Genomic DNA, 23,620 nt, shown 5'->3' with positions numbered 1-23,620 from the left:
TTGATATTTATTGCTTTGTTTGGGTATTTTTTGGTCTTATTGGTCTTTTGTCCATATATTATGGTTTTAGATCTTGGTGTTCATTCTTTCTTTTTTAAAAATTCTAGTTTTTGTTTGTTTGCTTGTTTGTTTGCTTTCTAAAAAGGAGAAAGAAAGAATATGGGGTTGGGTGGATGGGGAGATGGGAAATACCTGAGAGGAGATGGGGGAGGGGAAACTATGATCAGAATATATTGTATGAAAATTTTTTCCAGTTTTAAAAAAAAGAATTTAGTGGTTAAAGACCATGACATATACAACTTACTATACCCAGTAAATTTATTTTAAAAAGTACAAGTATGAATATTTTCTTCTTATACATACATATTCATAAATATTCATACACATTCATGAAGAGATGGGGAGAAGGTCAAAACAAGTGAAAGAACTGGCATAAAATGTCAACAACAGATGGTAAAGGACTGTGTTCTCTTATGTTTATTTTCTTCAAACACCATTTTCAGAGGTCAAAGCCAACACTCCACTTTGACAAATGCACTACACAAGCCAAATGGCTTATTTGAGAGCATGTTACATATCACCATACAGTAGCTTGAAGACTGATACACTAACCTATTGTCTGGATGATAGCGTTCTGCACAATCTTCTCATCGTTGTCTTTGGAACTCAAGGTGATGCTGCCCACAGACCCCCGCTGGGAGTCGTTGGCTTCCAATTCCACACTGAGGCGCAGGTGTTTCAACAGGGTGTTGAAGACTTCCAGCACTGTTGGCCCTGTAAAAGACCATCTTTGTAAGCTTGTATACTCAGGACTCTCAAAGTTCTCAACAGACTTTACAGTTACTTTCATTCTCTGTCAACAGTACAAATAATTTATGAGCTAGGCAGTTCATTTTTCTTTAAGTTGTATAACTAAACAACAAAGTCTCACAGTCACACCACAAACATATTTTGGGCATGTATGAGGAACTTGCTGTTTGGCTTTGATACAACCTGCATAGTGGACTATAAATCTTTCTACCTGTTAAGTCTCAAACCCAGGACAAAAAGCTGAGGTGCCTATTTAACATATTAAAGTGAACCTGGCTGCCAGTTCCTCCCAGCATTCTGCAGTCCCTGATTGTTACAGGGTATGTATGGGTGGTATTACTTCACCCTCTACCCTGAACTCTCCAGCCCAGTGGTTGGGCTGCTCTTCCCCCAGAAACTCTTCCCTATTATAATCCAGACGTTTTGGTTACCCTTTCCCTTTTTGGACATTTGGGCCTCCTGGCTGCTGCATCTGGTAGGCATCTGCATACTCTCTCTCCTTTCCCTTCACCTCCCCCTCTCTCCACATGATACAGTTCAACCTGGTCATGTCCACTCTGGATTCTCCCAGATGTCCCAGTCCCTGCCTCTGGTTATCCACACATCCATAGTAAATTTTCTCCTCCACCATACCTAGGAGCAGTCATGTCTAATGTTTCTTTCTTTCTTTTTTTTTTATTCACTACCTATCTAATTTTGTTTATCCAAAATAATGTTTACTGAGCTATTTAACTTGACTGATGGCTAAATCCATAAATTTATACAGTTCACTGTAACAGAAAAATTATTTTATACCTTCTCAGATTAAAAGTGGAGGAATTTCCAATTATGAGAAACTTCAGTCTGTCAGGTTTCGGTGAGCTGATTTTTCTTTGCTTTTTCCCTCAGTCATATTACACGTTAACTAAAGGTTCCATAGCTGTTGCCCACACACAATTACAAACTTCTCCAGAAAGGGATCCATGGTTAAATGCCAACCCCCTCCCCAATACACAGAGCTTAGAACGCCACACCTAACACACAGCAGACACCGGTAAATGCGATGATTGAATAGAACACCTGTGTTTCACTTTGTAGTTCAAACTAATCTGCCAATCAGTACCTTTCCTTCTTTCTTTTTTACTTTGAGACAGGAGCTTACTGTGTAGCCCTGGAACTCTCTGTAGATCGAGCTAGCCTTGAACTCACAGAAATCAACCTGTTTTGTCTCCCAAGTGCTAAGATGAAAGGTGTGTACCACGAAATTTGGCTGTCTGCATCTTTTTAAGATAAACTACAAGACAAATAATGAAAAGTCCATATCCAAAAATGTTCACTTCTGTGGGATAATCCTTCCATATGCTGTGAACATGTATTACTTTCATTGGTTAATAATAAAGCTGACTGGCCTATAGCAAGGCAGGATAAAGTTAGGTGGGACAATCAAACTGGGGAAACAGAGGAAGAAGGGTGGAATTGAGAGAGAAGGGAGCCAGCCACTGAGGAAGCAAGATGTTAGAGGACAGGTAAAGCCATGAGCCACATGGCAATGCATATATTAATAGAAATGGGTCCATTTAAATGTAAGAGCTAGTCAGTAAGAAGTCTGAGCTTTTGGCTGAGCATTTATATTCATAATCAACCTCTGAGTCGGTTATTTGGGACTGGGCGGTTGGGAAAGGAAACGTCTGTTTACAGTTCATTCTTATTCAGCATTGATGAATATTAGAATATCTCATTAGCTAAGACTTCCACTATAATTTTGAACAAAACCACAGCCAGATTCTCCCTATAGTTCTTGTTTCTCTATCATAGCCCCTCATTTCCCTAATCAGATGTGCATGAAATAACAAGATCTTTGACTTGTTCTCTTCCCTTTGTTACCCTACAATCTGCCAGCTTCCCAGACTGCCCAAGCTCCCTCACACTGACGATAATGACAGCTAGCCAGTTCTACACTTTGCAGTACATCTCTAGTCAGTCTCTGAAGCTCTCAGGAACTGCAGGATTACTTGCTTGCACTGTAACTTTAGAGATACTTTTTTTTGTTTCTCCCACACATTCTAACAAAATGGGCCACATAATATTCTGCTTTTGCTAATCCACATTCCTGCAGTTTTCTGATCTCTGGTCGCCTCAGGCTACATGTGATCAAAGTCTCTTTATAATTCATAATTGGGCAAAATTGTCTATATAAACTAAATATGGAAGAAGCCCTTCACCAAAATGGCTGGGCTCACAAATGTTTGGTAGTTAGTAATATTTGCATACATATGTGTGTGTATATGTTTCTGTGTGTGTTAGTAATAGCTATGTTTGCATGCATAGTTTAGAGATTGTATCTAAATACAAACACCAAATTCAATGTTTCCTAAAGTTCTTATACACAAAGATGATACAAGATTTTTAATGTTCCCACACTAAAACAAGTGCGATCCACTTTCAAGCATCATGTCAGCACTAAGAATATTTCAACATTGAAGCATTTCAGATTTTGGACTTTTGAACTAGGAAATCTGAACCTGAATCAGTCGTGGTAGTGTGGGCCTGAAAGCCCAGCTACTCCGGAGGCTGAGGCAGAAAGGTTTCAAGTTGAAATCCTGCATGGGCAACATAGTGAGTTCAAGGCCAGCCTGGAATGTTTAGTGAGATGTCATCTCAAAAACTATAAAGACAGCTGGGATGTGACTCAGTAATAGAACACTTGTCTAGGATGTGCACAGCCCTGAGTTGAATACTTAGTAACATTTAAAAAGAAAGAGAGAGAAAAGGAGAGGGGGGAGAGAGAGAAAAAAAAGGAAAAAAAAGTGTTCAATTGTTCAACTTGTTTCACTTTTAAAAATCTGTATCCACTCAATGTTCAGTATACAAATCATATCCTTAAACCCTTATTAAAAGAAGTACAAGAGAAAGGAAATGAAAGAGGGTGGGGGGAAAAAAGGAAAAACTGATCACAGACACTCAAATTATAGAGCATCTGAAAATACGTGGAAAGATCTTAAACGGTACTTCACAGACAACTACTGGGAAAACATTTCATATTATTAATGTATTCTTTTGTGTGTGTGCTTCATTGGTACTCACCTATAGAACCTTTAGCAGCAATAGCAACAGCCTCTAACAGAACCTGAATGATACCTGCTCGAACCCGTGGAGAATCCTTCTTACGAGCATCAAGGTGTCCAAGAATTTCCTGGATAACGTGGTGAGAATACTGAGCCTAAAGGAAGCAAATAGCACAAAGATGTGTGAGCAAGTAATGCACATGACATATCTGTAAGAATGGAAAGGTATGTGACACTCATTTAAAAAGGACTGGTATTTATAATATGTAGCTGTCAAACAACCATTCCTTTAAAGAATAAACAGTGATACTGGTAACTATTTATGACATCCTGAGGAAAGAAAGCAAATTACCAAATACTGTATTTAACTTGGTGGTGGCAGCAGAGGTGGAGAGTGGGAGGCATTAAGAGATGGCTCAGGATTTAAGAGCACCAGCTGCTCTTCTGGAGGGCCCAGGGTTTGGCTCCCAGTACCCACATAGCAGGTCACAACTGTTTGTAATGGATCTGATGGCTACCTCTGGATTCTGTGGATACTGGGCATGCATGTGGTGCAAATATGACCTCTATGTGTAAGCTATGGCACACATGTGTCCATGTTCAACACACACAAAGACATACACACACCACCACCACCACCACCACCATCAACAACAACAACAACAATCACCACCTAAAATTGAACTTCTTGCCTGCTCCTCATGAAGCTCATGTAGCTAAGTCTGCCTTGTGTAAAAGGTAGCAGCTATTTAATTTACTGTCTAACCAGGACACATTTGTAATTGAAGGTAAGGATATTCTTAACTACACATATTAAGGCTATCCTGGGCAAACTAGGACCCATTTTTATCCTACTTACAAGGGATTAGCTAAAACAGAATCACAGTGAAAGAACCAAAACTGAAGACATGATATCACATTTGAATTAAGAGCTAATCAAATCTTCACAGATTTTGAGGGGGAAAAACCCAAAAGTGGTCCTTTGTAGAAGATAGCGTTCATATGATTCTATAAGGAACAGAAGTTGTAACAAATGAAAACCAATACCAATTCATCTGTATAATAGAAGCACACAATATATGAGTTAAATAACTGTACTAAAAGTGGCACAATATAATTATCTAACCCTCTTATTAGATATGTTTCATATTGGCAAGTAAGAACACAAGCAGTAAATGAGAAAAAAAATACAAATAAGAACATTCCATATGCCAGCTATGGTAGTCTAGGCCTTTAATCCCAGGACTCAGGAGGCAGAGGCAGGCTGATCTCTGAATTCAAAGCCATCCTGGCCTATATAGCAAGTTCCAAGACAGTCAGAGCTACAGAGTGAAACCCTGTCTCAGAAAACCAACAAAACAAAACAATAACCATGCTTTGCATGCTAGTTTTCCACCTGTTTGGCGATATGCATATCTATACAGAATAATCATTACTTATTCAATAAAAAAAGTTGATTAAACCTTACCTGAATAGAATACATTATAATCTTAAAGCAATGAACTGCAAATTCATTAGGATCCCATAGCTTGTGATGATCTAAATGCCTGTAAATAACAAACAAAAATTAGGAATTGGTTTTTAATCACACTTTCTTTTAAAACCTTCAACAATATAAAAATCAGAAAACTATGTAAAAGAAAACCAAGAGTTCCACTTTCATAACTATGGCACATATTTCTAACTGCTAAGCTTGGCCATACAGCAGTAACAAACACTAGACTCTAAATGAAGCAATAAGAAAGAAAGATTCCTCCGTCCAAACTCCACAAGAGGCATACAGAGGTTCCTGGACATGTCAACCTAAACAATACAAAACAAAGGGTGATTACACAGTATACTTAGTTGTAAGTGTCCATTTTAACAATTCCAAGGTGTTCATGACTCACAGGCCTGAAACCCCCTTTATAGGACTTTATTCCTATAATCACCTGACACAGTGACTATTAAACATTTTCAAAGAGCAATTCTCGCCATTTTACAACTTTCACCTATGATAGCCAATGATTATTTTAAAGACTTAAAGATAAAGGTTGGGACTTCTCTGGTGTAACCTAGCCTTTCTCTTCTTATTTCACACTAACCCTTTCACTGCACCTAGTATGCTAGCTGTCTTGCACTCACGAATAAAAATGTAGTATTTCAAGTTCTTAGGGCATCTTTTATTTTCTTTATAGATCAAGTAACAATTGAAATAAAAAGCTCACTTCAATGATGAACTAAAATATACTTTACAAACATCATCAAAGCAGTTTTTTTTTATATTTACCCACATCTAGCTTAGGAAATACTACTACAAATTCTCAAGTTAGCTATGAATTTCCTGTTTTTAAATGACAGATCACTTTTTGACCTTTTCTCATAATCTATAATTATTGTGCATATCCCTCATCTATCTGGTATTATCCTTCACATATTCCCAAATTACATAGTACTTTATAGTACTTTACTTGTAGACAGCATCTAGTTAATTAACTAAATAGCTACTACATAGGGCAAGGCCCTATTGATGAAGGCAACACTTACTTAAGTCATCAAAGATGGAGAAGTCAAGATGGTGTCTAACTAGAAGCTTCATCATTACTGACTAGCATTCAAGGTATTCTGTATGTTACCAAAGGAGAAAGATAATCATCATTATCAACCAGCTACAAACCCTGAGACCTACAATAGAGAGCTACCTGCAAAATATACTGGTGCAATAGAGGCACAACAACTACTGATTGGATTTAAGGCCCACTCTATGAGATAGAATCCATACCTGACACTGCTAAGATAGCCAAGAATCTGAAACGAGGAGAAAACCTACTACTGTTATTCTGTGCAAGGAACATAGCAATAAAATGACTGTTAATGACATGCTGTTGTACTTATAGATCAGTGCCTCACTCAATCCACATCAGAGAAACTTCTTACAGTACATGGGGATGAAGAGAGACAGAAACTGGAAAATAAGCAGAAAATCAGAGACTTTAGAGCATCCAGTGCTAAATGAGATGTCTTTTTCAAACTACTCCCCTCAAGGCTTGGGAAATCTATGTAGAAGAGGAGGCAGAAAAGCTATTAAGAAAGCTAGAAGTGATGGATGACTCCACCTTCATCAAACTACTCCCTTCAAGGCTCAGAGATCTACGAAGAAGGGGAGGCAGAAAGGCTGTTGAGAGCTAGAAGTGATGGATGACTCCAAGAAACTTGTCTTCTCGACACAAGGAAACCATGTCTTCCAGACACAACAGGATTAATGCACGTATGAACTCAAGAGACTACAGCAGCAGCATGTATAGGACCTGTAAAGGTTAAGTCAGACAGGGTCCCAACACTGGGAAGGGGATGTGGGTACAGAGTCCCACCTTTAACCTAGAAGCTCTTCGCAGTTTTCTCACTGCACATCTGTACACAGTGTTAAGTTCAACACTATACTTCATACTTAAAGGAAAAAAATATAATGCCCAATTCTACCTTCCTAATGTTACTTGTACCAGTAAAAAGGTAGTGACAGCCATTATTTTGGTAAGTAAAAAAAATTTAATTAGGAAGTATTTCTCTTCCGTAAGAAAAGTATACAACTAACACACAGCCAAGTCGCGGATAACTAGGAAAATAGCAAGTACTCACGCAAAAACTGGCCTAACAGCGTTGTTCATATTCCCGAAAGTCGCTCGGCCCAGCAGTTCTCGGAAACAGCTCTCAGCCAGCACTGCAGGGTTCTCCTCTTTGTCAGCAGCAGAGGGGGAAGAAGGCGGGCCTATGCGACTGAAAAAGAAATGAAAAAAGCCAGTGCCACAATTCCAATTTTAGTTCTAAAGGGTAAACAGGATACACTTTACTTCTTAGAAGTGTTAAAAAGACATTTTGCTTTATTCCCAAATAACATTAAATTTAAAAAAAAAAAAACATTAATTCTAATGTTTATGAACTTAGCGTCACCAGAACTAAGCATATAATCTTTCAAATAGCGACTCTAAATTCAGCTGGTAACTTGTTTCCAACAGAAAGAATGTCCTTTATGCCAATAAAACACTCAGAGGCTGGGTGTGGTGGTTACTACCTTTAATCCCAGCACTCAGACAGAAAGAGGAGGACCTCAGTGAGGTCAAGGCCAATTTGGTCTACATCATGAGTGTCAGGCCAGCCAGAGCTACATGAGTGAAACCCAATCTCAAAAAACAAAGCAATGTCAATATTCAACAGCTCACTACTTCCTCACTTTCTATCAAAGTGTCTCAATATTCATAGCAATATATATCCTAGTGAGCATAGGTCCAGAAAAAACAACTTTAGCCATCCTCTATTTAACTATAACTGGGAACAAATGAAAAGAAAGGAACAGTCATGATATAACCCATGTGCTAAAAACGAAAAAATTTAAACCAATTAGAATAGGTGCATATAGAGATATTTTCAGTAAAAAGTATTTACTTTGTCTACATTTTGAGATATTATCTTATGTTTTTACAGCATATTTATTGCATATATATATATGTGTGTGTGTGTGTGTATATATATATATATATACGTATATATATATATACGTGTGTATATATATATATATACGTATATATATATATATACGTATATATATATATATATATATATATATATATATATATATAAAGGAAAAGAGCCCAAGTGAAGGCACAAGAAACAGAGATCCACTTGTTTGCACACTCAGGAATCCTATAAAAACAATAAAATGGAGCCATAATACATATGCAAATAAAAATAAAAAATAAGACAAAATTAATAAAAAAAAGAAGTGCCCTGAAATATTATGAGACAAGGAACCTCCAAAGATGCCATTGAGCTCATTTTCTATTGACCATCTACTGATGGGCATGGGGCCTACTTTTAAGAGTGGTTTGTTTCCTTAATAAGACTCCCTAGGAGGAAACTAAATTTTCATTTGCAACTGGTTATCAATTTGTTTCCAGTATCTTAACTTATGATAACATTGGGTCTCATTGGAAAACAGGTTCCCAACTAGGCAGAGATTCTAGTATTTCAGATAGGAAAATCTTAAGCCTTAGATACAGCACTAAAAATAGAAAGAAATACAGACGGTTCTAAAATACAACATTTCACACATTTAGGGAGGATTACCAAGCTGGAGATAGCCACATCCGGACTTAAGCATCAATCCTTCCTGCAGTTGGCACCAAATGGAATATATATTATTCCATCTGTTTTAGCACAGACTTATCAAATGCACCTCATTTTCAAATCAATTTTGATGCTATGCATAGATCATGAAAGTTATAAGCAAATTTTATTATTTGTAACTATAAGATAAAATACCTTTAAAATCTATTCCAGTCTTTATCTTTTCCCAGTGCAAGAACCAAGGTGAACCAAGCCAAACTGGATAATTTTGCATTAGCTACTAAGTAACACATTCATTCTGCCTAAGTACCAAAATGTGGGGGAAATGCATGCTTCTTGCACTTAGAAAAGCTGGATAATACTCAGAATGTCAAATGCACCTGAACATTGTGGGGGGATCAAAAGAAAACCAGCATATACCCAGAGCCAGTATTTCATCTCAAATATCTTAGATATTAATCAAAAACCAACTGTGCCTGACTTTTAGTCGTAAAAATAAAATATCAGTGTTTCGCTTTGCCATTGTAAGAGAAGCTCCCTCCTGAAGCACATGGGGTCAAATACAGAGACCCACAACTGGACAATGTGCTCGGATTGAGAGACCTTTGAACACTTAGTCCTAAATGGGATGTCTTCACCAAACACCTCCCCTCAGGGCTCAGGGAGCTATGGAGAGGAGGCAGTGCAGATGGCAGACAGGAAGAACATGATGCTTTACAGATATAACAGGGCTGATATATATGAATTCACGCAGACTCTGGCAACATGCAGATCACGCCAGATGTCGTCCCACTGCTGAGTGGGGGAAGTGGACATAAGCCCCCCATCCCTAACTTAGAAGCTATCTCTCCAAGTGTCAGCAGCACACAAAGGAAAAATTACGTTTCTCAAATGGAGTTTCCCTGGGTATAAAAGCTACACTAAGGGCAGGTCCCATGCCCAGCAGTATTTGGCCAACACAAAAGAAACTCAACAGTATTTTTGAAGATTTTTTTTTTTCTTCAAGACAGGGTTTCTCTCTGCAGCCACGGCTATCCTGGAACTCACTCTGTAGACCAGGCTGACCTCGAACTCAAAGAGATCACCTGCCTCTGCCTCCCAAGTGCTGGGATTAAAGGTGTGAGCCACCACTGGGCTGTTTGGGTATTTTTTTACCTTACTGGTCTTTGCTTATATATCATGATTTCTGATGTTGTGTTTTTATGGGTTTTGTGTATGTTCAAATGATTGTGTCTCTCTGTGTGTATATGCGTTTCTTATGCTTTTTCTTGGTTTTGGTTTTTGTTTTCTTCTGGTTTGTTTGCTTGTTTGTCTTCTAAAGAGAGAGAGAAAGAAAACATGAGCCAAGTGGTGGTGGCACATGTCTTTAATCCCAGTACTCGGGAGGCAGAGGCAGGAGGATCTCTGAGTTTGAGGACAGCCTGGTCTACAGAGTGAGATCCAGGACAGGCACCAAAACTACACAGAGAAACCCTGTCTTGAAACCCCTCCCCCCAAAAAGAAAGAAAGCATGAGTTCATATGAGTGGGGAAGTGAGGAGGATCTGGAAGGAAATGAGGGAGGGCAATCTGTGACCAGAATATATTGTATAAAAATTATCTTCAATAAAAACCACAAAGAATAGCAGTATTATTATTTTATTTTGGTTCGTTTTAACTCCCTATGAGAAAGCATATTGGATCTGAAACAAACAGTAGAAGTTCAGCTATAATTTCTTCTTCTCATGGTTACAAATTTAAGTAGTACTAACTAAAACTAATTTACATGTCCAGTAGTAACCAACAAATAAATGTACTCATTAACAAATTCATTACATTTATTTCAGTAGTGTAGTTGCATGTATGTATTTGTGTACATGCCACAGCATAAGTGTGGAAGTCCGAAGACAACTTGTGGGAGTCAGTTTTCCTTATAACATGTGTATCCCAGGAATTGAACTCAGGTATCAGCTTTGGTCACAAGCACCTTTACCTTGTGAGCCATCTCACCAGCCCAAAGTTAAATGTATTCTAATAGAGAATGATGTCCTAAGTGTCTGAATAAGGACCTGTGACTAACAACTCTACTATGATCATTACAAATTAATAAATTTCTAGAAAGATACGTATTTTTAAACTCGCTTAACTTTATGAGACTACCATTTATATAATAATAGAAACCAAATATTCTTATCCTAATAAGCATATGAACATAAATATAATGTAATATAGACTTTAGTATCTTTTTGAAAATTTTTATTTTTAATTACATGGAAATGTCTATGTGCATGTATGGGTACGTGCATGTGAATGCAGATGCCTGTAATGGATCCCCCTGGAGCTGCAGTTATGGACAAATGTAGGCTGCCCAAAGTGGGTACTTAGAACAGAACTCAGGTCCTTTGCAAGAATGGGATGCCCTCTTAATTGTTGGTCCATCTCTCCATCCCCAACTTTAGTATCTTTATACAATACCTGTCAACTTCTTCTATCTTCTGCATGTTAAACAGAAGTGAGGGAACAATCTTATCCATATGCTGTGGTTCCCAAATGGTAGCCCGAAGTTCGTCGTTAACTGTTTTGCGAACCACACCTTGAATACCTCTTATTCCAGCTATACGGATCCTATATGGATAGGGTAGAAAAGACCCATGAAGTAAATAAAATGTTTGTCTACCTAAGAGAATGTACGTCAATATTGCTCTCTCAACCATAAAATGTTTTAAAGTAACATGAAATACATGTAAAATTAAAATCTCAAAAATCTAAGGTAGACACCAAAAGATATATTCAAGAGGCTTTACACACCATCTTTATAAATCAGTGAAGTTTAAAAGGCTATAAACTACAGAAATATCTAGTACATGTCTTATTGGCTAATAAAAGGGCAATTAGAAGCGTAGCTTCTTCTAACATGATGGTAATAAGCTACTTGAGGGCTCAGAACCGAGGAGTTCACTGCTCTTGTAAGCACTGTGCTTCTGCATACTCTGCCCACTGTTCCCTGAGAACCCCTCACTCTCAGAAAGGGAAGCTTCTTCATTTAAAAGTTGTGTCTTCAGACATGTACACAGGATCTGTAATTTATCAGTGTTGCCCTAAGCTCCAATTACAATTCATAAGCCCCAATTTCCTCATGGTCTTCTTGACTCTGCTTAGGAAAAAGAAAACTGTAGGTTCAAGAAAGAGAAGTGACTAGATTTGCATAGACCGCAGGAGGACACAAAGTCTCAAGCAGAGTTTGCCCACTTCTCTTACAAGGTATTTCTTGTGCTCAAATGACTCCCTTTGTCCTCCTCTCAACTGCCCCCTTTCTTTTTACTACCTGCAATGATCACCACGTGCAGTTCTGTTCAGATCACCTAACACTGTCTCCCAGAAAGAAAAAATATGTTTAAAGAATGGAACATGCTGAGAAGGGAGGGACAATACTTTACAAACCCATGAGACACAAATCTATAGGGACACTGAGAGTGACAGCAATAAGACACTGAACAGGAAGTGAAGACAAATTCTGCCTATTTCAAAGCTCTGTCTATAAAAGCTTCCTTATAAAATACTGATCACATTTACTGGTTGGTTTTATGTCAACTTGACACAAGCTAGACTCATCAGAGAGGAAAGAGCCTCAATTGAGAAAATGCCTCCATAAGATCCAGCTGCAAGGCATTTTCTTAATTAGTGACCAATGTGGGAAGGTCCAGCCCATTGTGGGCAGTGCCATCCCTAGGCTGGCAGTCCTGGGTTCTATAAGAAAGCAGGGTGCCAGGCGGTGGTGGCGCATGCCTTTAATACCAGCACTCGGGAGGTAGAGCCAGGTGGATCTCTGTGAGTTCGAGGTCAGCCTGGTCTACAGAGCGAGATCCAGGACAGGCACCAAAACTACACAGAGAAACCCTGTCTCAGAAAAAAAAAAAAAACAAAAACCAACACCAACAAAAAAAAGAGAAAGCAGGCTGAGCAAACCATGTGAAGCAAGCCAAAAAGCAGCACTACTCCATGGCCTCTGCATCAGCTCCTGCCTCCAGGTTCCTGCCCTGCTTGAGATCCTGTCCTGACATCCTCTGGTGATGAACAGCAATGCTGAAGTGTAAGCTGAATAAACTCTTTTCTCCCTAACTCGCCTTTTGGTCATGGTGTTTCATTGTAGAACTACAAACCCTAACTATGACATCACAAGTAGGCAAACACCATTACGAAGGGTGTTTGCTATACATTCCTGATGCTATTCCCTGGGTGAGGAAGACAAGCACAAGGTTGTTGCCTAAGGACAAGCACAAGGACAGTAGCCTAAGTGGAGCAGCAGATGGCAGTGACTCTGTTGTAGGACACAGGGTGCATGCTGGTGACCATCAAGAGCCACTTCAGCTACACAGCTAGCATTTAATCCAGATCTAATACCTGTCCTGAGTAGTACATTCTAGTCTTGGTCCCCAAAACAATTTACTTTCCCCATGAGTAAATCTGAACATTTATATCATGTAAGTTTAAGAGTGCTGTAAACAAACAGTTGAATGATAATTCATATAACATGTCTGAACAAGAACTGCCTCACAGTAAACAATCAAGTATAAGCTGTTTGTATGTCAGTCACTATAATGATGATGAGGATGTCCATTATAGCTGAAAGTTGTGGAGAAACTGTTATTAGATTATGATATATACATTTACAAGTAGCAACCATTTCTGTAAAGAAATACTTCAAGAAAGGCTTAATACAGTCACCAATCCTTTATGTACAATTATGTACTACTTGCAAGATATGGTAGGGCAATGGTGGCACAAAGCTTGTGGGAGCAGCCAACCAACAACTGATTTGACTTAAGGCTTACTCCATAAGATGAAACCCATACCCAACACTGCTTGTCCCCTAGAACCTGAGACTAGACAGCTTAGGCATTTATGATAAAAACAAATAAGACTGATCTAAAAAAAAAAGAGAGAAAACGAAACAAAAATACAGTGATAAAATGACTTCTAGTGATACTCTGCTACACTCATATATCAGTGCCTAGTTCAGCTATCATCAGAGAACCTCAGAAGAAGTGGAAAGAGTGTAAGAGCCAGAGGGTATGGAGGAAACCAAGACAAATTCCTCTACATCAACTGAACAAAGCTCACATGAACTTAGATTGAATCATCAAGCACGGGGGTGGGGGGTGGGGGGTGCACAGGTCTACACCAGGTCCTATTCCTATATACTGTAACTTCCAGTTTAGAATTTTTATGGGATTCCGAGTGTGTCAATAAGTGAGGTCTCTGATTCTTGTGCCTTCTCTTGGGCTCTTTTCCTTCTGTTGGTTTATCTTGTCCAACTTTGACGTGATAGTTTATATCTTATTTTGTTCTATTTTTTTAAAAAAAATGAATAAATGGATGAATGGATGAAAAACTAGCCACTAGGGTAAAGGTTAACAACTCAACTGTCACTAATACCTGCATGAAGAGGGAAAATTACTTTTCTCCAATAGAGTGACACTGAGTATATCAACCTCTCCAGGACAGGCCTCTGGCCCAGGAGTAGTTGACCAAAATATATACACAGTTTTTTTGTGTGTGTTTAGATTTGGTTATAGTTTGGTGGGTTTTTTTTTGTTTTGGTGTTGTTTTATTTTTTTCCTTGGTTTTAGGGGGTTCTGTTGTTGCATTTGTTTTTTGATTTTTGAGAAAGAAATTGAAGTTGGGTGTGTAGGAAGGGGGAGAAAATAATAGTTCCTAGACTCATCTCCTACTGCCAAAGTCTGAAAGTTTTGTATGACTGGGTTTTAATAAAATGTAAAGGGATAAAAAAATAAGAATCTATGTGGGAACCTGAAAAGAAATGTAAATAACCCGAAGAAAACTAAATAGACATTTATTCAAGTAACAATGGAGAAAAAGTACAACTTTTACTTTCAAACATGTTAATTTACTCATTTATTTCACAGTGATTCCAATGAAAAGTTGGCAATTAGGAACTTCAGATACTACAAACACACACACACACACACACACACACACACACACACACACACACACACACACACACACACACAAAGAGCCACAGTCAATTAATGAAGGCTGAAAGGGGATGATGTGACTCCTAATTAGTCAGCCCTAAAAATATACACATGAGCAACATTAAATGAACTCAGTAGGTTATATTTATACATTTACACACCCACACACACACACACACACACACACACACACACACACAAATATGTAAAACAATCATAATTAAAGAAAAAGAGGCCTTGCTGGGCAGTGGTGGTGTACGCCTTTAATCCCAGCACTCAGGAGGCAGAGGCAGGAGAATCTCTGCGAGTTAGAGGCCAGCCAGTCTACAGAGCAAATTCTAGGACAGGCTATACACAAAGAAACCCTGTCTCAAAAAACAAACAAACGGGAAAAAAAAAAAAAAGAGAGAGAGAATGAATTTGAGGGAGGACAGGAAAAGAAAAAGAAAAAGGGAGGAGGAAATTATGTAAATACAGTAACATATACTAAATGTTTAAATTAAGTTAATAACATTTTATGTACATACCTTTTATATTGATATTAAAAATAGAAAATTTAAAGGTATGAGCAAAAGACAAGGTTTTCCACTAGGGGGCAATAAATACCTAAAAATAAGGTAACCTCATGTTTGAATTTCTCAAACCTATTTTCTTATATATCATTAAAAACACTCAAAATCACTCACTTAATGTCCCTTGGGTGTAACATGAATCTTAAAAGGTCTTATAATTAAAAAACCCAGAGCCCGATATTGAGATGAAAGCTGAAAGATCAGAGAAGCAGAGCAAGCCAGCCACAGTTCTTACCACTACGAAATTTTCAGTCTAAAGAGAAAGTGTTCCTGTTTCCTCAAGCCTTATATATCTTTCTGTGTCCTGCCACATTATATCCTGGGATTAACGGTGTGTGTCACCACTGCCTGGCTCTGTTTCTCTCATGAAGCCCAGTGTGGCCTTGAACTCACAGAGATCCAGATGGATCTCTGCCTCCAGAGTGATAGGATTAAAGGTATGTGCCACCACTGCCTGACCTCTATGTTTAATATAGTGGCTGGCTTTGGCCTCTGATCCTTAGGTAAGCTTATTGGGGTACACAATATATCACCACACTTGGGAAATAAAATTTTAGTAGTGATGAGATGGCCAGGAAGGTATATAGCAATTACAGTATACTTCTGTCTGAGGCATCACATTGTGATAAATCTGAAGACACAACTGTTAAGTCTCTCCTCAGCCTCCCTTTTTCAAGGACAGGTAACTCGCACACTTGCTTTCACCATGTACCCCAGCTGGGGGCCTGTAAATTCCTGGTTACAGTTCTGTACACTGCCTGCTTCTAAGAAAATATACTGACTCCCCATTACCAACTTCCCACAATAACTCTGAATTAGGCTACCAGTAATGCTCAAACTACTATCATTTATCGACATCATTTTGACTTTAAATTTCAACTAAAAGCCTTTTGTTTCTATATAAAAATGACCTATAAATTATTTCAGATCACAGTCCTGATTTTTACTAGTTGAAACTATAAAAAAATGTTTTAAAGTGTGCAGCTCAGCTGTCTAGACAACCTTAGAGTGACAAAGATTCAGCAATACTTATCCAAAAAGTACAAGTACATATTGAGAGCCTACTATGAACAGGACACTAGTCAAAGTGCTCAGTAACACAGTAGTCCTCAGGACAAAGGCCTTGCCCTCCTGCACTGCTCTCTAATAAGAATAAAGAAGAAAAAAAAAAAAAAAAGAATAGGTGTGGTGGTGCACACCTTTAATCCCAGCACTCAGGAGGCAGAGAGAGGGATCTCTGAGTTTGCGGCCAGTCTGGTCTACACAGCAAATTCCAGAATGGCCAGGATTACATAGAGGCCCAGTATGAGGAAAAAAGAAAATCAGAATGAAAATGCAGAGATAAGGAATAACTAGGAGGTAGGATAAGGAGATCCTTGAGTAAAGTGAGGAAAAACCTTAATATACTAAGCCAGAAGTCCCTGGGAATTGCCCTAGACTTGGAACCTATCTTTTCAAAAGCCCTTAAGAGTAGAATACCTAGAGTGTTCAAAAGAGAGCAAAGAGACCCATGTGACTGAGCTAAAGTAGGAGAAAATGACAGAATGACAGAAACTGAGACAGGAAGGATGGTGGGACATTCCGGGGCAAAAGTAAGGATTCTAAATTTCAACCATTCCCCTCTTGTAACATCAGCTGAATGCTCTGTTTTAACAATGGAAAACTGTTTCATGAGCATCTCTTTGATAATCATTATCTAGTACGGAAGCATGATATCCAATCAATTCTACTACAAATTTCTTAAGATAAGTCATGAAATAAAACAGTACATACTCAGTTCGTATTTCTGGATCACTATGGCAGGAATGACACATGGCACTGAATCGAGATACAAAGAAGTCATAACGTCTATGATAGGATGGTGTATCTTCTTCAATATTTGCAAATTTGACAAACTAAAAAACAAAATCACAATACACACAATATACGTCACCTTTGAAAAGTGAGTAAACACGTTTACCCTCCTTAGCTATTACACCTAACAAGCAACATCCAAATAAGCAAATGAAACACATGGAACACCACATACTGCGTATGTAGAGAGGAAATTGGTAATAATTGACTTTTAGGAAACTGATAATACAACTTTCTAAATAAATAGAGCCCTGCAACCTGGTTGATTTCCTGACAAATTTATATTTTTACATTTTTTTTTCATTTTTCAAATTTCCTATAATAAACTTGTCACTTTTAAAACAGAAAAAGAGAGCTAGAAACGAAACAAAAATGGACACTCAGACCTTCCTTAAATGTAAGGGAGAAGTTTCAGAAGATAAACCTTCATTCTTTTGTCATTTACTGAAAGTTACATATACAAGGATAATCTAAGTAACTGTTTATAGCAGGCAGCTCCTACTGATCTTGAGTATAAAGAGCTGAATATAAAATGTGAGTCCCTCCAGAGAAGCCTTCCCTGTTAAAATACATTCTAATTCCGAAAACCAGTTCTCTTGTGCTAACTTCTAAAATGAGGTGGAGAACAATAGAGAGAGACACTTAGGTCTAGCTGTCCTCCACACGCATATATATACGCATGGGTGTGGAAACTCATAGACACATTCATATGCCGCCACACATACATACACCATACAGTAATACAAAAAATTAAATTGAAAAAATAAAATTTAAAAGAGGAAATAGATGTGTTTCAGAAGGCATAATGAAGGGTAGCATGCAGTCCTTTAGATGTCGAGTTTCTCATTCTAAACACAAAACTGGAATGAAGGGTAGCATGCAGTCCTTTAGATGTCGAGTTTCTCATTCTAAACACTGTTAAAACTGGGGGCTGGATAAAGCTTTTGCTGCAAGACCTTCTCCAGGGATTGCAGGATGTTGAGCAGTATTCCCATCTCCTAGACTACACCTACACTTCTGTCTCCACTGTACAACAAACCAAAATGACTTCACACATTTGCCAAACATGGGAGGACAGACAGGGAGGAGGTGTGCCTCTCATTGAGGGCCAATGAGGACTTTACTGTAATGACTAACTTCACTGACTGTTCCCTCTGGATATCCTTCAATATTTAAAGAAAATTAAGATTAGGGATGAGGCTTTAAATAGTGGCAATGGTCAACTAAGAAAAAAAAGTAATCTACATTTTCCCTGAATCGCGGTACACAAAAACTGATGGGGTACTTTTATAGCACAAGCTATATAAACACAAGCTCTGGAGCAAGAGCTGGAAATGAATCCCCCTACAGGTACAGCATTCTTTTTGTCTACTGATAAGTTATTTAATTGGGATTCCTCATACATAAAACAGTAATATTAGTTCCAAATTTGAACTAAATTATGTAATGTATTTAAAGAGCTTAGTATACACCATATTGTTTCTCTAAAAGAACAAGTAAACAAAATAAATTTGAACCAAAGTTTCATAGTGTTGGCATTTGTAAGTATTATGTACTAATATTTTTAATAAGCTATGTCTTATTTTTTCTGTGTTTGTGTATGCCAGTGTATGTAAATGCACTCATGTGTGTGCATGGAGGCCAAAGGAAGGTATCTGTGTGGTGCTCTATCACTCTCCGCTTTATTCTCTGCAGGCAGGATCTTTCATTGAATGTGGAGCAAGGCTGGTAGCCAGTAAGCCACAGGGAAAGTCTCCTGTTATAGCCCTATACAGTGCTGGATCAGCTACACACACATGAGATGATACCAGGTCTGTTATGTGGGCTCTGGGAATTTGAATGTCAGTCCTCATATTTGGGCAGTATGTGGTCTTAACCACTAGCCCATCTCCCCAGGCCTGATCACAAAGTTATTCCTTATTCAGCTTTGGAACCTGAAGTGTCCCAGATCTCAGAATATTTGTACTGAATGCATAGGATATTTGTTCAACTTTGCCATGGAGCATCCTTAATCTGAAAATTCTATCACAGAGCTCAAAATGTTGTGGGTTTTGGAGCAATTCTGATAGCATATCTACAGATAGAATGCTATCTATCTGTAATTACTTTATGAATATTTTAAACATTTTTTTTTTTTTTTTTGGTTTTTCGAGACAGGGTTTCTCTGTGTAGCTTTGCGCCTCTCCTGGAACTCACTTGGTAGCCCAGGCTGGCCTCGAACTCACAGAGATCCGCCTGGCTCTGCCTCCCGAGTGCTGGGATTAAAGGCGTGCGCCACCACCACCCGGCATATTTTAAACATTTTTGAATCAATGTATATATGAGTGTAATGAAATATCTATACTTATTTTTAAGCTATTTGCAACAAAAAAGGAGTAAGAATAAGAAGTTCCTGATACAATTTATTTTTTAAATTTAAAGTGTTTAACATATTTTATTCTCTGGGAATTTTATATGAATTAGATCTATTTTAATCATATTCACCATCCACTCCTCCCAGATCCATTCCTATTCCCTACACCCACTCCCAACCTAATGTCTTCTTTTTTCCTAGCACAATTCCTGACACAAAGGAGAACCTAAGTAAATTTTGTCTATTACTGTCATACTGGATCATCAGCTTAAAGAGGTAAATATCACAAATTAGAATAAAATATACAAATACCATGAGTAAATATTGAACATAATAAATCAGCATCCATCATATTTGATGATACCCAAAATTAAAATTAGACTTTCAGGATTTGACTTAATATACTCACTAAAGGTAGGTTATGAGGGGTTTTGTCTTTAGCCCAAATGACTCATTAAAGTACTACTAATGGCATTGCTGGCTACAAGTAAAGAAACTTCTGGGAATGCAAACTATTCCCTTCCGCCCAGCTATTAAGCAATTTCCACTAAACTTTCTCATCTAATTCTAAAGGAAATAGGAGAAACCTCTAGGAACTATCATGCCTGAAACTAAACTCATTACATCACCTGCATTTGGAAATATCTAATATTTATCCCTGAGATAAAAGGACAAAATCATGAATGCGTTTTTGAATGAATTATACTATTACATATTCCAGCTTTTGCAATGCTATGCCATGCTCTGGGAGCTTCATGCACACAGAGACCTATCAGATTGGAACTATGTTTTCATGTCATAGATGTGAAACTGAGACAAAGATTAGCTATGTTTCCTAAATTACAAGGCTAGAAGTACACATGCAACACAAACCAGGCCAACTGGATTCAGATCCACAGTGGGAGTCACGACCTACATTATTTACCTCTTCTTGTATCTGTGGTGGTTTGAATGAGAATGGTACACATAGATTCGTATGTTTGAATGCTTAATCCCTGGTTAGAAGAACTATTTGGGAAAGATTAGATGGTGTGGTTTTTGTTGGAGGTATGGCCTTGTTGGAGGAAGTGTGTAACTTGGGATGGGTTTTAAGGTTTCAAAAGCCCAGGCCAGGTCAGTCTCTCTCACTCTTTGCCTGCTGCCTGTGGATTAGGATATAAAGGTCTCAGCTACTGCTCCATGGTCATGCCTTTCGGCTTCCTGCCATGATAATGGGCTAACTCTCTAAAACTATAAGAAAGCCCCAATTAAATGCTTTCTTCTGTAAGTTGCCTTAGTGATGGTGTCTCTTCACTTCAATAGAACAGTAATTAAGACAATGTCTAAACAACAACAAATCATGTGATTTTGGTAGTTTTCAGCAAACTATGGATGGGAATACAAAATATTCACCTAGGCTGAATAACTTAAAGCTTTCTCAAAAACTGAAAATATAAAAGTAAAGCAGAAATGAAAGACTAAAGCTTCATTATGCTATTTTCATTACCACAGCATGCTATTTTCCATCTTTTATTTAAAAGCTATGTTCAGGACAGAAGGAAATGAATGTAGTAAGAAGAAACAATTCAGAAGTGGGCTAAGGAGGGAAACACAAATGTTGGTTTCATAACCAAGTACCAGAGAGAAATATAGTATATTCAACAAATAATAATAGGATATCTGAAGGAATATATGCATATATATTATTTGAACCCTTAACTCATATGCAAGCATATGTAAAATAATTCAAAGCAAATAACAAAACTGATTTCTTAGAAGAAATCTTAGGGGTAAATCCTTGACCTTGGATTAGGCAATGGTTTCTTATAAAGGATACTAAAAGTACATAAGAAAAAAACAAAAGGACCAAAAAAAAAAAAAAGGAATCAAACTTCATCAAAATTAAAAACTTCAGTGACTCAAAGCAAACCATCACTAAAGTACAAAACAAACCGTAGAACTAGGGAAAAAAAAAACAAAAACAAAAACAAAAAACACTGCAAGTCGCATATCTGATGAACTTGTATCAAGAATAGATGAATTTAAAAAGACAATTTAATTTTAAATGCAGAAAGCCTATAATGCCAAGAAGCTTTAAGGGAAACAAAAAACCCAAAAATACAATGAAACACTATACTATATTCATCTAACCATGGATATTAGGACTTTTCCACTATTTTGGTTATTATGAACAATGGTTTAAAAATCTATGCATAGACATAGGCTTTCCACTTTGGTGATATACGCTAAACAGTGAAATTGTTACGTCATATAATACTGCATAACTGTTAATGATAAATTAGATATAGCTCAATAAAGCTCCAGCTTTTGGAAAAGCAGTAATATAAAACAGTAGTATGCAAAGTTAGCACTGTAATGGGCAAGTCAGAGAAAATAAAACGGACAGGAATAGACTCATTTAGAGGCAGGTGTTTCACGATGATAAGTTAATATCACAGATTCTGTAAAGACCAACAAACAACACCAGAGACAGAGTGTGTTAATCACTGTCTTCTGTACCAGTTTTCCAACTGCCCTGAATGGGAAACTGCCTTCTGTCAGATAGAATCATTCTAGATACACTAATTAAACTTAGTAAGAAAATAATAGCTGAAAAGAATAGCTTTGCTTACAGAATTTGTTCCAAGAACTTGAAGCTTTGGTTCCCCTGATTCCAGGAGCTTTGCTACCATATGGAGGAAGCTTTCTACAAATGGCTTGATGCTTTGAGAATGGCAGGCCATAAGAAGCTGGTCCAACGCCTCCATAGCAATTAGAACATACCTAAATTAAAGGACATACAAAGTCAAAGCATTTCCAGCGTTCTTAATTCTTCTTAATTCTTCTAAGTGCTTTTCTAGATGCATAGAACATAGAAAGGCAAAGTAAATTGAGCAAAACCTAGGTTTAGATGTACAAGTCCTCAAGACAAAGTGCACCAAATCTAGACTGCACTACTCATTTCCTCCTGGAAACCTCAGAGCTATTATGACATTGGTTTTTGAGTAATCTGCCTTGAACACCATGAACACTTTCCATGATTTTAACCATATTTATTTGTACATGTTCTAAATAGTTACTATAATAATTCATCTGTCTCCAATATAATTTACTTATATTTGTAAGTAAAATATTTATAAATTATATTCATAGATAAAATCATACCAGCAACTCAACTACAGAGCATAAGGGAATATCTCAATAAAATTCACTTTATAAATCAACAGGTTTAAAAGATTTTATATAATAAAATTTAGATTCCATTTTAGTTAACTTTTATTATCAAACTGCCTGTGCAAAACCACTGACATGTCCTAAGAGGTGACAAAGCAGAGACACAAGCCAATGTATCGCTTGGAGAACCAAGTACTCTAAGAAACTAGGGTGATAAAATGTCACAATAGAAAGTATTTTCAATGCAAACTGCAAAGCTGTAACTTTTCACATAAAGAGTCAAGATGGGATTCCTTTATCAACAGACTCTGGTGCAAACAGAACAGTCCCAAATCAGCATGCTTACATCTTCTGGACTCCCAAGATCTCAGCCTGACATGGCTCACTTTCACTCCTTTCAAAGGTAAGATGGAAGCAGTGTCAAACCCACCTGGAAACAGGATCTTGTTTGTTTTCAATTTAGCACAGCTTTTTAAACACAGTATCACACTTTTAAAACTATTTTCCATTAGAAGTAAACAGAAGTAATTGACGCTAAAGCTGGAGGCAATGGTTCATAACACGAATTCCCACATAAAACCTGAGCCACAGGAAAAATAAGCTGCAGCAACTCTAGGGCTCTCATACTTTCCTTTGCACATTGTTAAGGTTTTATCCTCTGTATATTGTTTTTTTTTTTTTTTTGTTTTTTTGTTTTTTTGTTTTTTTGTTTTTCGAGACAGGGTTTCTCTGTGTAGCTTTGCGCCTCTCCTGAAAC

At 37.6% G+C, this 23,620-nt stretch overlaps 1 protein-coding gene across 3 annotated transcripts in view; it reads right to left on the bottom strand.

The window, feature by feature from the left end:
- Positions 1-23,620, bottom strand: part of Efr3a (EFR3 homolog A) — a 91,764-nt gene that overhangs the window by 28,235 nt on the left and 39,909 nt on the right. For all 3 annotated transcript variants that reach the window (XM_052747910.1, XM_052747911.1, XM_052747912.1), the window contains 7 exons: positions 22,323-22,473; positions 17,277-17,398; positions 11,408-11,557; positions 7,470-7,607; positions 5,323-5,401; positions 3,874-4,009; positions 613-774 (listed from right to left, as the gene is read on the bottom strand). In XM_052747910.1, coding sequence (XP_052603870.1) covers positions 613-774; positions 3,874-4,009; positions 5,323-5,401; positions 7,470-7,607; positions 11,408-11,557; positions 17,277-17,398; positions 22,323-22,473 — 938 coding nt within the window. The remainder of the gene's footprint in view (positions 1-612; positions 775-3,873; positions 4,010-5,322; positions 5,402-7,469; positions 7,608-11,407; positions 11,558-17,276; positions 17,399-22,322; positions 22,474-23,620) is intronic.

Source organism: Peromyscus californicus, unplaced genomic scaffold (genome assembly GCF_007827085.1).
Source record: "Peromyscus californicus insignis strain IS unplaced genomic scaffold, ASM782708v3 Scaffold_20__1_contigs__length_68692818, whole genome shotgun sequence".
Taxonomy (NCBI): Eukaryota; Metazoa; Chordata; class Mammalia; order Rodentia; family Cricetidae; genus Peromyscus; species Peromyscus californicus.
This window is presented reverse-complemented; position numbering and strand designations above follow the sequence as displayed.